At 39.6% G+C, this 13,203-nt stretch overlaps 2 protein-coding genes across 2 annotated transcripts; one reads left to right on the forward strand and one right to left on the reverse strand.

Moving 5' to 3' along the window:
• The first annotated feature begins 3,213 nt into the window (after positions 1–3,213).
• Positions 3,214–8,231, forward strand: LOC308146070 (potassium voltage-gated channel subfamily A member 7-like). Its single transcript, XM_080517717.1, has 3 exons — positions 3,214–3,429; positions 3,554–4,312; positions 6,842–8,231. The coding sequence occupies exons 2-3, from the start codon at positions 3,635–3,637 to the stop codon at positions 7,739–7,741; spliced, it is 1,578 nt and encodes a 525-aa protein (XP_080373843.1). The 5' UTR covers positions 3,214–3,429; positions 3,554–3,634; the 3' UTR covers positions 7,742–8,231.
• Positions 8,232–10,112: 1,881 nt separating this feature from the next.
• Positions 10,113–10,963, reverse strand: fgf21 (fibroblast growth factor 21; the record flags this gene model as incomplete). Its single annotated transcript, XM_080517066.1, has 4 exons — positions 10,113–10,403; positions 10,474–10,577; positions 10,669–10,746; positions 10,825–10,963. 4 exons carry the CDS (start codon positions 10,961–10,963, stop codon positions 10,113–10,115), a joined length of 612 nt encoding a protein of 203 aa, XP_080373192.1.
• Between the last annotated feature and the right edge of the window lie 2,240 nt (positions 10,964–13,203).

Genomic DNA, 13,203 nt, shown 5'->3' on the forward strand with positions numbered 1-13,203 from the left:
GACCCTCAGACATGACAACAAAATGTTATTTTATCATAGTTTTAGGAACTGTTTCACACTAAACTACTAAATATTTTCAACCTAATGTAAAGGGCCTAATATGAAACACAATATATTTCAACCAATAAAGTTGCTTCAGTCCACAGATTTCTGAATGTTCCAGGTTTACTAATGTTAAAAAGAAATGTAAACACTTCCTGCTTGGTATCAAATAGCTGTGACATCTCCACTGATACGGGATAAAATGTGAGAAGCACAAGGCACATTAAATGCATTTTTATTGATAATATTCCACACATGAGGAAAATGCCAATGATGGAGGCAGAAAAAGACAGAGCGAGGAACACACGCCAGGAAACAGCACTGTGGTCTGGTGAGTCATGTATTTTCTGCTCCTGGTTACCCACTGTTTGTCTCAAACTGTGTTGTAGAGATTGTGGTGGTGTAGAAATGGTGTAGAAATTGTAATGGTGCGTGGAGCCATCTCATGGGAGTCACACGGCGGTGCTCTGCAGAGCTGCAGGCCGCAGAGTTAGAACGGAACCAGACGCACCTGCATCTCACTTTAACTTTAACATGGCTTCGTTTTTTGTTTTTCCAACAGGATTTCACGTTGGCTTTTTACCACTAATAGAACGAAATTAGTGAATTCCGCACTGCACTGAATCTGATACTATTTCTCCATTGTTGAATGAGTTTGTGCACACTCTCGAGAGCATATTTGCACAGAGGGTCGTCAGTAAACAGACTGATGACATGAGAACAGATGGGAATGAAATGTATCAGCCCAGTGAGCTGTGTGTTTTCTATGTGACTGAGAGCAGCAGTGAGGAAATGTCGGCACAGGCCTCTTTCAGTTTTTTTCTGCACTGTGCAAAACCATCACCTCCCTCTGGTGGTAACACACAGTATTTGCTTTAAATAAACAGCTTGAACATGAATAAGCACTATGCAGTGAAATAAAAAAAGACAACTTTAAACACTTGGATTGATCATTTAGATAATCTCCATTTTTTTTATTTTTTTTTATTTTATTTTTACTAAAGTACAGCTACAGTTACATTTCTCAGTGTGTACTCAGTCACTTAGTTACTCACTTAGTTATTTTCATTACAAAAACTCAACAGGTCAAAGTACTCTCTTTTTTTTAAACCACATTTATTAAATAAAACAATTAGATTTATATTTATTAACACTGAAAAAAGAAACTAGATGGAGCAACTTAACTGATTTGTTTCCATTGGTAACATCTAAATGAATCAAGTGCTTCAAACTTAATGAATTTGAAAGTTTGAAGAACTTGATTCATTTAGATTTGACCAATTGAAATAATTCAGTTAAGTTGGTCGGGCAAGTTTCTTTTTTCAGTGTGTATTGTAGGCACTGGACTCAAATGTACTGTGTCGATGTTTGGAACACATTTTTGAAACACATTTTTGAAACACAGAAAAACAAAACATAAATATACATCAAGTATATTACAATATGGTTATACAAACATTTAAAAAAATATATAAATATTATAAATGCACACGCTTTAAAAAAGTACACAGAAAAGTGCATATCAACAAAAACAATTACAAATCAAGGAAGCTATGTATTTTTATTTTTCAGGATATTAAACGTCAGAAGAGTCTCTCTGTGCCATTGAATGCAACACACTAGATCCTGGTAACATTTGATCTCGTCAGACTAAAGACGAACTGTAAATAATCCAAAGAATAATCAAAATGAGGGACAAGCCTTTTAGATCATCCTGTATGGATGCAATGTGTGAACCAGAAAGTTACCAATATGTCTGAAATTCAGCCTGTACCCTCAAAATTAACAGATTTTCTTTTTTTCATTTTTTTCCTTCCTTAAATCACCCTGGTAATAAAAAAGGTTATTGTGTTCAAAACAAACTGAGAGGCTGGTGTCAGCTGATCAGCATGTAATTGTAATGTTGGATCCCTCAGTGTGAAAGAAAAAGGTAATTAAACATTCACTGGCAATAAAAAAATATTATCCTGCTGCTCCACAAATCCTTCGATGGAGCCACTAACTCACCCAAGCTTTGTCAATACAGACACTGTGACTCAGGTTATTGAAACAAATTAATAAAACTGAGTCAGATGATTATTAAAAATGATGAATATAAGGTTTATTGGGTAACTCACTTGTTTAAAACTCACTTGGATGCATATCCTTTTGAAATATGAATGCATAAACTAAAAAAAAAATTAAAAAAATCGTGCAATATTATCGTCCCTTAGGTAGCATTTTTATAATGACATAAGAATCAATCAGCTTAAAGTAAAGATTCTGGCGCAAACTAAAATTGCAAGACCAAAATTCAAAGTGGTTTTAAAATTGGGAACAAGTATAACGAACAGTTTGGTGAAATTCACAAAAGCATACAAGATTAAACTAAGTTAATATATTTCATGTATATTTTGTCAGATTTACCAATCACTTATGGTGCTTTTATGAATTATTGTTTTGACCATGAGAAAGGTGAGAAGAAGGATGTACCTATAGCCCAAATCATGGGAGTATAGCTAAAATTGGGATGGATGAAGCAAATAGCTCAAATTACTATAATTAAGTAGTATTTCTGGTAATTGCACTTGAATACTTTTGCTTTCCGAGTTCTATGTCATTTTTGTCATTAAATATAATCTACATTGGGACCTTAATATCAAAGGGTTTTAAGTTAATTCAAAAATTATTCTTTTAGATACTTCTGGAGCCAATAATTAAATTTATTACATTTATCCAGTATAATTCTCATTTACTCTTATTTGTTTTAAACATAGTTATTTGATACCTATGATTTGATTTGAACAAGTCAGTTAAAAGAGCGGTAGTCCTACTTCAATTTCAGTCATTCTAATCAATACATTGTAACAAGGTTTTGATAAATCCTATGTTTGTGAGATTGTGCTCAGTAATCAGTCATGCTTGTTAGAGAGGGTCGAGCACCATGCAGTGCCAGCAAAGGTGACATTTGATAGGAAGGTTGAAGGTTGTCTCGCCCCACAGCTAAAATGGAGGGAAGGGACATCAGGGAGGGGCCGGAGGGGTCTGGGAGAGCTCAAATTTCAACACGACAGCATTCCCAAAAAAAATCTCAAGAAGGACGACGTAAGGCAGTTGGAGACGGGGCAGGATCACAGATGAGCAAACAACTGGAGGCAGAGTTTGTGTACAACCTGGTTAGGCGAGTGGAGCGGGTCCTGTGTGAGTGTGTATGGGAGTCTCTGTGTGTATGTGTGTGTGCGTGTGTGTGTGTGTGTGTGTGTTGGGGGGCCGGCTGAAGCCAAACAAGAACTTTGTATGACAGACAGGATGACAGAGGGGGAAAGCAACAACCTGTTGAGCCTCTGGAGACAAACAATGTGACTTTTCATCCTTCGTTAGTCTCTGTCAGCAGCTGTTTAACACCCAGTGAGTACATTTCTTTCTTTCCTCTTGTCAAGCATGTGTTAATATGATATCGCTGCTGTACCATCCAAGACAGCTTACAAACCGAAGGCGTGAATCTCTGATGGATCTATTGCTCTGGTTTCAGACTGCTTTACCTTCCAAGGAGCTCTAAGGATTCTCAGGAGGGAGGCTTGCAGCATTTCCCAAACTCGGGATCCAAACAGGGATGGAAAGCGGGGACCCACTGTCCAATGAAGGCGGAGGCAGAGAGAAGGAGGGCAATGGAGAGAAAGACAAGTATCTGAAGAACCAGCTGAACATCGAGGAGAAAGGAGAGAAGGAGATCAAAGGGAATGAGAAGGAGAAGAGAAAGGACCGACGGCGCTCAGGGTCCCTGTGGCGGAGTGGCTGGGCTCTGAGCGAAAGACTGGCCATCAACGTCTCAGGGATGCGATATGAAACTCAGCTTCGCACTTTAGCCCAGTTCCCCGACACCCTGCTGGGTGACCCCAGGAGAAGGCTACGCTACTTCGACCCGCTCCGAAACGAGCTCTTCCTGGACCGAAACCGGGCCTGCTTCGACGCCATTTTGTACTTCTACCAGTCGGGCGGGAGGCTTCGGAGGCCGACAAACATACCTCTGGACATCTTCATGGATGAGCTGCTGTTCTACGAGCTCGGGGAGGACATCATGAACCGCTTCAAGGCGGATGAGGGTTTTCCGAAGGAGGAGCAGAGGCCGCTGCCGTCCAATGAAATCCAGAGGAACCTGTGGATGCTGTTCGAGCACCCGGAGTCTTCATCAGGAGCTCGCATCATAGCCATCATCAGTGTGATGGTGATCGTGGTGTCCATCCTCATCTTCTGCCTGGAGACTCTGCCTGACCTCAGGCATGACAGAGAGGTTGGACCTGTAATGTTTTGCACTTCATGTTTATGTCTTTTGAGATTGAGATGTGAAGGATGGAGGGTCCAAGTCTTTTGGTGCTCTTGAAGTGAATTAAAATGATATGATTATAAATACAGGTACATATATGTGTTTAAATATACAATCTAATAGCTCAACTTATGGCAGCTAGACCTAAAGATATAATAAATTATATATATATATATATACACACACACATGTTTACAGTAATTAATTTGGTGTCAACTTTTTCAAAAATATAGATTGAAAGAGGCTAAAGACATTAAAAGCAAACCTTAATCAAAACCACTAGGGTACGAGTTCCTGAATGAATTATGTGTTTCGGTTTGGGTCAAAGGAAAGCAGATATCATGGGAAGCAGGTGTTTAGGTAAACACACACTTGGAGAGTACTACGGAGTGCTTTGAAGGAAAAGTAGTGACACGGGAAACTATTGGCCAATATATCTGGAAGCAGACCAGAGAGAGTGAGAGAAAGTCTACAGGAAGCTTATGCTGCGATTATTTTAGCCCGCTGTAAAATTTGATACACTCAGATGCAGGAAGTGCTAAAGGGCACGGCGAGGAACAGCTTTGGCTTTGGATACAAATAATAGAAAGGGAAGGCGGTCAGGAGACCGTGAGGTGTGTAAATGAAAGGTCACAAGTGACCGTACACACAAGCAAAGGTGAGCCAAGGCCTTGTGGTGGCTTAGAGGCCGGGACTAAAAGGTCTCGCAGGATGAGCAGCGCACACTGGGTCATGTTAACACATTCCTCCAGGATTGCTGTGCTGGGCCAGGCTGCCTTTGCACAAGGTAGTTGCCAGGAAACAACTGTAACCCACTCCGGTCCAAGTCCGTGATAGACTCACTGAACCACACTGGCAGTGTTACACGGGCCTCAGCCGGCAGGCAGATGGGAATAGCGACGAAGGTGGAGATGGATGATGAGCGGTGCTGCGCGACACTCATGTTTCTCTTTGGAGATCTCACATGGTTATATTTAGCCTTAGGAGAGCCCTTGGAGCACATCAACACATAGACGTCCACCTTTCGTAATAAACACTGTCACTGACCTGCTACTGAAAGTCATGATTAATACCCTGAGTTTATTTAAAGTACCCGGAAACTTTATATATGGCACACAACTCATTACAACATGTTTAAACTGACCCTTTAAAAACCACACAGATTGTTCCAGCGCTTTTAAGTATATATTAGGTGTAAGATGTTTCAAATAGCCACCATCAAATGGTCAATGATAGTGCTCGCTGACACGTAGGATATAACGACAGGTGGAGTGAAAGAGAGATTGGTACAGCTTAATGGAAACCCGCAGATGTCTCATCTTATGATGCTGCCAAAGTGAGAACCAATGAGATGCTGGGAAACCTACCGAAGTTCACAGCAGTTTATTAGAATACCACAAATGCCACACAGCCCTCTTCTAAAACACGGCCATATAGGTCACCGGCCTCCGCCTGGTAACTTTCCATGCTGTTTTTTGCAAAAGGGCATTTCCTGTCGCTCAGCTATGAGGATGTGTTGGCCCTGCAAAGTGCAGCAGGAATGTGGGATGTGTCCTGGAGGTTTGCCTTCTCCTGCTTACCTTCAGAAAGACACACATGTATTTTGCTTCAGTCTTTTTGAAGACAAAGCACATGAATGTGATGTACGTTGTGGTGATGCAACATCCTGACAGTCTCTTCAGCCCAGTCGTTAGTGGTTTCTTTAATACATGAAATCTTAAAGAGATGCAATTACATGACATGAAAAACAATTATAAAAGTGTTAAATGTAGGCAATTGGTTTGACATGACAAGAAACAGAACGTCTGATTCTCAAAGCAAAATAAATCTTCCACCAACATTTTTAGTCTGTTAATAAAAACCATGGTAATTGTTGTTTTTATTATTTCATTTAACAGGTAAAACTATTCCGAAGTTCAGTCATATTTTATGTGCCACATTTTTCTTTGCTACAAATGTGGTTTTAAAACATTGGATTGAACTCATGTTCATGGTAAACATTAAATGTACATGCTTACTGCATCACTACAAGCCAGCAGCTGTACAAAATAAAATAATTGGCAGCGAGTTTAAACCTGAACAGTTATGATTGCCTCAGCATAAGCATTATCATTTCCAAAGCTGTTACCTCTTATGAAATCCTGTTGGTAGTTTATCCCAGTAGTTTTGTGGGTGCTTGTCGTTATCGTTCATCAATATATTAACTTGTCTGCAAAGAATACAACTTTAAAATTTCCCAACTTGCAACATGTCAATCATTGAATGAATGAAGCCTCCTTACATCAATTTGAAATTCACCCTGAAGCAATATTACATAATCATTTAAGAACACACAATCACGCTAGTTTCTTCATAATTACTTCCCAAGAGGGATTATTCCGAGTAACTGAATTCAAATGCATATTTATGTTCTTCTTATGGTGTAACTGCTGCGTTCCTCTGGTTTTCTTTACTTCAGCAAATTGTTTTTCCTCTCTTTTGTCTCCTGAACTTTAGCCATCCCACTCTCCGCCCAAGAATGGATCAGAGAGCATGCCCCCTCCGCCAAGTATTTTCCAGGACCCCTTCTTCATGGTGGAAACCATGTGTATATGCTGGTTCTCCTTTGAACTCGTCATGCGCTTCGCCTGTGCTCCCAGCAAGATCCACTTCTTCAAGGACGTCATGAACATCATCGACTTCTTTGCCATCCTGCCTTATTTCGTCACTCTGGGAACGGAGCTGGCTAAAGATAACGATGCATCTCCCGCCACGTCTTTGGCCATCATCAGAGTCATCAGGCTGGTGAGGGTCTTCAGGATCTTCAAGTTGTCTCGCCACTCCAAGGGTCTCCAGATCCTCGGCCAGACACTGAGGGCCAGCATGCGTGAGCTGGGCCTGCTCATCTTCTTCCTATTCATCGGGGTCATCCTCTTCTCCAGTGCCGTCTACTTCGCTGAAGCCGACCACAACACAACAGACTTCGTCAGTATACCACACGGCTTCTGGTGGGCTGTTGTCACCATGACCACGGTGGGCTACGGTGACATGTATCCAGCGACGGTGTGGGGGAAGATGGTGGGTTCCATGTGCGCCATCGCGGGCGTTCTTACCATCTCCCTGCCCGTGCCGGTCATAGTGTCCAACTTTAGCTACTTCTATCATCGAGAGACCGAGTGCGAGGACCACACCGAGTACAATCATGTCCAGACTGGCCTGTGGGAGGATGAGGAGCCTGATGAGGAGGGGGAGGAAACGGAGGAAGGATATCCACACCCAGAGGGAGAGTATTATGCCATCGAAGACTACTGTAATCCGCTGAATGGAACTCTGTTGGGTGGACTGTGCAAAGGACAGGACGGAGAGTATAAAGGGGGAAACCTATATCTGAGGGAACCACTGGTTACTCAGGTTTAGGGTGGATGGGTTTGTGTGTCCTATCACCAAGACACAGAAATAACAGAGAATTTTGGTTGATGAAGCAACCATTCATCTTCTAAACTGATTAGATGATCTCCAGTCCATTATACAGGAAGCACAAAGAGGCGCAGAGTCAAGCGATGTGGAGTCACCTGTATACGATCTTGGACTGTAGCAGGAAACTAAAGTACCCAAGGGAAAACAAAAGCATGCATGCACAGGTAGATCTTGCAAACTTAAATCACCCCCAAATACTGAGCCCTACAGCGCCATGCAGCCTTTGGTCGATGATGTGCAAGTCAAATAATGTGTTCTGTGACACCCTAGTTCTTGGTAAAGAAACAAGCAACATTTTACACTAATATTCCTCCTAACACTCATTATTATCTTTCTCATTTTCTATTTTTTTCTTTCAGCAATTTTCCAGTCAAAGGTCAGTGAAAAGCAACTTTTGTATGATATCATTTCACACAGTGATTGTTTTACATTCTCAGGGTTATGACATAAATGTAATATAAGATTATATATATTTGATATATTTTATATATTGAATGAATATATTTATTCATGTTGTCAGCTTGTGTTTGAGATGCACACGACTTTCTGAATGTCTGAAACTACTATGATGTCTTAGTAATGTCACTTTGTGCCTTAAAGTTTGAAGTGGAAGCAGATTATTATCGCGTAGACGTTCTGTCCCATCGGAGATCCGTCTGCAGAGCGTCGCTGCAGACATACTTCGTATACCTCTTGAAGCAACTCTCAATAGCCTTCTGTGGGCAACTCATAGAGCACACATTTTAGAATTTTGGCTTATGTTACCTGAAGCGACAGACGTGACCTTTTTGGCGTCGCCCACAAGACTATCCCGTTACCCACTGGCAGTGGCCGAAAATATTTGTGTGAAAGAGGAATGTTTTGGTTGGTTTGACAAGTATTTATCTGCACCAATCTGTGTTTTAAATAAAGACTTTATTTTATTATATTTCTTAATTGCAGCTTGTGCTGTCCATGGTTTCTTGTGGCTCCAAGTCATTCCGAGCAGGGGCATCCAACGCGGTGCCTACGGGCACCTGCTAGCCTGCAGGGACCTTCGGAGTAGCCAGCAGCCAGTAGTCTAAAAATAGCGGCTTGTATAAAAACACGTGGTATTAAAAAATGAGTTTTTAAAAATTTAACTAATTTAACCAAAAGTAATAAAAATGATCAAGAAATATCTAAATGATCGGACATGTGTTAATTGAATTTCAAACACATATATTGAAATAAGCAATGTTGTTTATTTCAATATATGTGTTTAATACTGCTGTAATATGTACAGTCAGGGTAAATTGAAAGTTAGTAAAAAGCAGTTTTAAGAGTCAAAAAGGCTTATCACGCCTCCTTGAGAGAAAGCAGCTCAACTCACTGAAAGTTCATTTTTCATCAAATTTAATTCGACATTTCAGATTAATTACACAGAAACCAAAACAATTAGATAATTTTTGTGATGATGATGATGATGATCATAATTGTGGGTTAAGATGTTTATAAAATATCCAGCATTTCACAAGTTCAGTCAAAAAAAGGATTTACAATACAGAACTGTGAAAGTCAAGTATGCAGAGTTTTGCACTCACTGACTCACAGTGTCAATTTCACACAAAAACTATATACAGATATGAAAAACACGTGGCAATAAATTTAAACTGTATTGCATTGCGTTTGTCAGAATCAAAAAGTGGTCTTAAGTGCAATGTGCATTGGGGAAAATGTCATTATGTGTTACTGTCACAGTATATATGCTCTGAAATAACTGATAACTTTTAAATCAATAAAAAATAATTTATTAATACTCACATATAAAGCGGTAGAAGAAATTATGGCTTCATTTTCTTCATAAACTATTTGTCCACCAGAGGGTGTTCCTGCTCCCACAATCACCTCATTTCCACTTCCAATGTGGTCAATGTTCCCTTTCTGGTTTGTCAAAGTATTCTTTAACAATAGGTGTATGATGACATTCATATCATCTTAATGATCTCAATCTTTCTCTCCTCCATGATAAAGAGAACTTGAGTTGAACAAGTGTAAGCTGACTTTCCAGGTTTAGAAAGTCTAAATCATAAAGATCAACATGATCAACGTGGTTCATTCTTTCTCAGATAAATTATTATTCAAACTAAACAAAAAAAAAGGGTGGCCCATTTTTAAATAACAGCATGAAAAAAAATATAATAAATAAATAATTTACATCAATACACACTCATAGAAACATGTTGCGAACCAACAAAGTGCAAGCGACTCAACAAGAAAATGTCAACACACAGGCTCAACCTGTAAATCTAAAGTGACACATACAGTTTGAGATCCATTCCGACTCCTGTGGTCACTTTTCTGCAGAGAAATGAGGACTGACCACAGACTGGAGACCCATCCCGAGAAGGTCGTCAGAGTCCACGTTGAAATTTGTTTGGCTGTTTGGTGGCAGTGCGGAGACCGTCTCCGCTGTCACAGTGTTTCTAAGTGGGAGGAAGCGAGTGAAGGGGACTGAGGGCTGGTCTGGAGAGCGTCTGGAAGCCAGGGAGACGGGGAAGCCGTGGTGTGAAGAGATGAAACGGGTGTACCCATCAGCCAGCAGCAGTTCTCTGAAGGTGCAGTCAGTCTCTGAGTAGTGGCTCTGGAATTAAAAGCCTTCATGAACTCTCAGAGGACAAAACACAAATGTTTGAAGTTCTTCTTGAACTTACCTGCCCTCTCAGGTGACCTCTGCCGTCAACACACAGAAAGAGGGACGACAACTGTCCCCTGATGACGACGTGTCCTGGTTGAACAGACTTGAGCTGCAACACACCTGGAGACACAGAAACATGGATAACTGCATGTCCTCTTTACATCTCCTGCTCATTTGGATCTGCTGCTGATTTATTCAATGTTATACTCACTGTACGGCGTCTGTGCATCGCTGCCCGAGACTCTCCCATCCTGGGAAATCTGCATGTACATCCCACGTCTGTGGTTATCTGTGTCAACGGGAACAAATTAGGATGGCAGAACAAAAGTCGATGCAAAAGCTGAAGTGAAAAGTATTTTTGAAATACCTGTGTAGAGATGCCCTTCTCTGACTGCACTACTGAAGGAAAACAGAGGATTGGAGTCAGGGAGATAAAACGACAGTGAGAAAGGAAATGGAATGATTAAGAAAAATAAAGAAAAATGGTTGTTTGCAAACAAAAACATTTGGACAAAATACTTGGAAAAAAAAAAGTTCCACGGAAAAAAATAAATACAAATAAATAAAATAAATAACAACTATACAGCTTGGTGGAGCAACTTTTGGACTCGGAGCAAGTTTGGAGTGCTTATAAAGGAGTTAGGAGAAGGAGGTTCTTCTTCTTCTGAGATGAGTCAGACATTTGTACATTATTAAACTGTCATTGGATGAAGCGGAAGACCTGTCTTCTCACACTATGTGTGGGTTAGTCTGCTGTTTACAGTCAGAGGTGCTTGTAAAGTTGTGTTTCCAGACTCCCACAGGCTCAGGAAGGGTTAAAACTCTTCAGGGCCAAGAAGCACAGGGAAAAATGTGAAAACTGACACTGATAAGAATAAATATTGATTGTTCTTGCAAACGTTTCTTTGAGTATATGCTTATAATGGTGGTCTTTGAGAATGGATGGAATATGTAATGATGATAATAATGCATCATTTACATGATAAGATATGTGATATTACAGTTGTTTGATATAAAGGAGTAAAATAGCACATATATTACTTTTTAACTATACATGTAGTGACACAGTTAATAATTATGTCCTATTTGGAAATCTTTCACCATTTTAAATGTTAGGTTATACTTTGATATAGCCAGTGTAGGACTGTAAGTTGAAACACGCAATAGAGAAGATGGATGGACTTGGGTTAGCTTAGCTGGAAAAAGTTATCATTATAAACAAATTTTCAATTGTACTTGAAAACGTGAGTTGAAAGACTGTATAATCAAAAGTGACAACACACAGTTATATCAAATGTATGATTTATTATAGTTGTTTTAGATCAAACAAACAAATAATTATGGATTTTGTGGGTTTCAAAAGTACATATTGGTGAGTTTCATTGACAAAAGCAAAGCAAGTTTATTTGAATTTTGAATGGAACATATTTTATAAATAATTATCAAGTTCAAAGAATGAATGAATGATTATCAATTTAGGTCACAGCAGGATGGGCTTCCCTCCTAAAAACAAGGCAACAATGACTTTCTTTGGTGAATCATATTAAATAAACAATCAAGCAACTCATATATATGACCTTTTTGACTTGATAATAATTGTCTTGAAGTTGAATTCATCCACATTTATAAGGCAGCAATTGAATTTTTAGGTTGAAGCACCATGGTGATTTTCACAGTTTTAGTGCAATATGTACAGCATTTCTTACTCTAGTCTTCATCCGGATAGTTCATGCTAAAAAAAACTCCACTTTGATCCCGTGTTAACACATTAATTATCTTGACCTCTCAAGGAAGTGTCCACTGACACACTTCAATGAAACCTTAATGAAATGTTCAGTATGCATTGTCATACTGAACAAAACACTTACTGTAATCCAGGCGGCTATTTCCCATTCAGACTTCCTCTATAAACAAATACAAATTCCACCACTGCAAGAAGATGTAACGAGAACTGCGTCATCCACTGGAGAAATTACAGCAAACGTGTGTACAAGTGGCAGTGACTAAGAGTGTTTTGAGTTTTCCTGTGTTTATATTATTTTGGAGTGCGTGTGTGTGAGAAAGAGGGGATCAGTGGAGAGAGTGGGAGAAACTGATTTACATGCGGGACAAGTGTTTACTGGACTGCAGCTGTGTGGATTGCCAGTGTCACGAGGAAACACGTCAGACTGTAAACTCCACCAATGAAGAAATGTTGTGCATCACCGGGGCAGTTTCCCTTTGATCTACATCACCACCGAGGTCATTGTAATGCAATAACCAAGAAATCAAATCACACTTGTTTTATCATTCATAATTGGGTGCAAAAAAAAAAAGTGTTAAGATGTGTTGTTTGGCTCCAAAACGACATTACAATCAAAATTAAATGCAATAGGAAAGTACCAAATAGAACATATCACAAAAAAAATTTATTTATAAAATGTTATTACTTAAAGCCAAGCTTACAACGTGGGTTTTTAATTGCCGGACTCAGTTATTCTGCGGTTAAAATAGCTATTTCTAATTAAACATCTTTGAATGATGAGATGAGCGTTTATGCTATAATTCCACAGAATTAATGAATAATATACATATTGCATGGACAAATCAACATTTATTTGTTAATATATTCCAGTGTTGTGTTCCCCAGGCTGAAAGTTTAACGGCACACATATATAAGCAGCTCGAACGTTTCTTCTACAGAAAAATACTCTTTCATGTTTATGTTGTGTTTTCCTGTTCGTGTGTTTCCTAAAGCACCATGAGG

The sequence above is a fragment of the Blennius ocellaris genome (assembly GCF_963422515.1).
Source record: "Blennius ocellaris genome assembly, chromosome: 21".
Classification (NCBI taxonomy): domain Eukaryota; kingdom Metazoa; phylum Chordata; class Actinopteri; order Blenniiformes; family Blenniidae; genus Blennius; species Blennius ocellaris.

Excerpts from the sequence above, each read along its gene's own strand:
- LOC308146070 (XM_080517717.1), top strand. The coding sequence starts at position 3,635 with ATGGAAAGCGGGGACCCACTGTCCAATGAAGGCGGAGGCAGAGAGAAG. Across the intron at positions 4,313-6,841 it reads ACCTCAGGCATGACAGAGAG|CCATCCCACTCTCCGCCCAA; the intron begins GTTGGACCTGTA and ends CCTGAACTTTAG.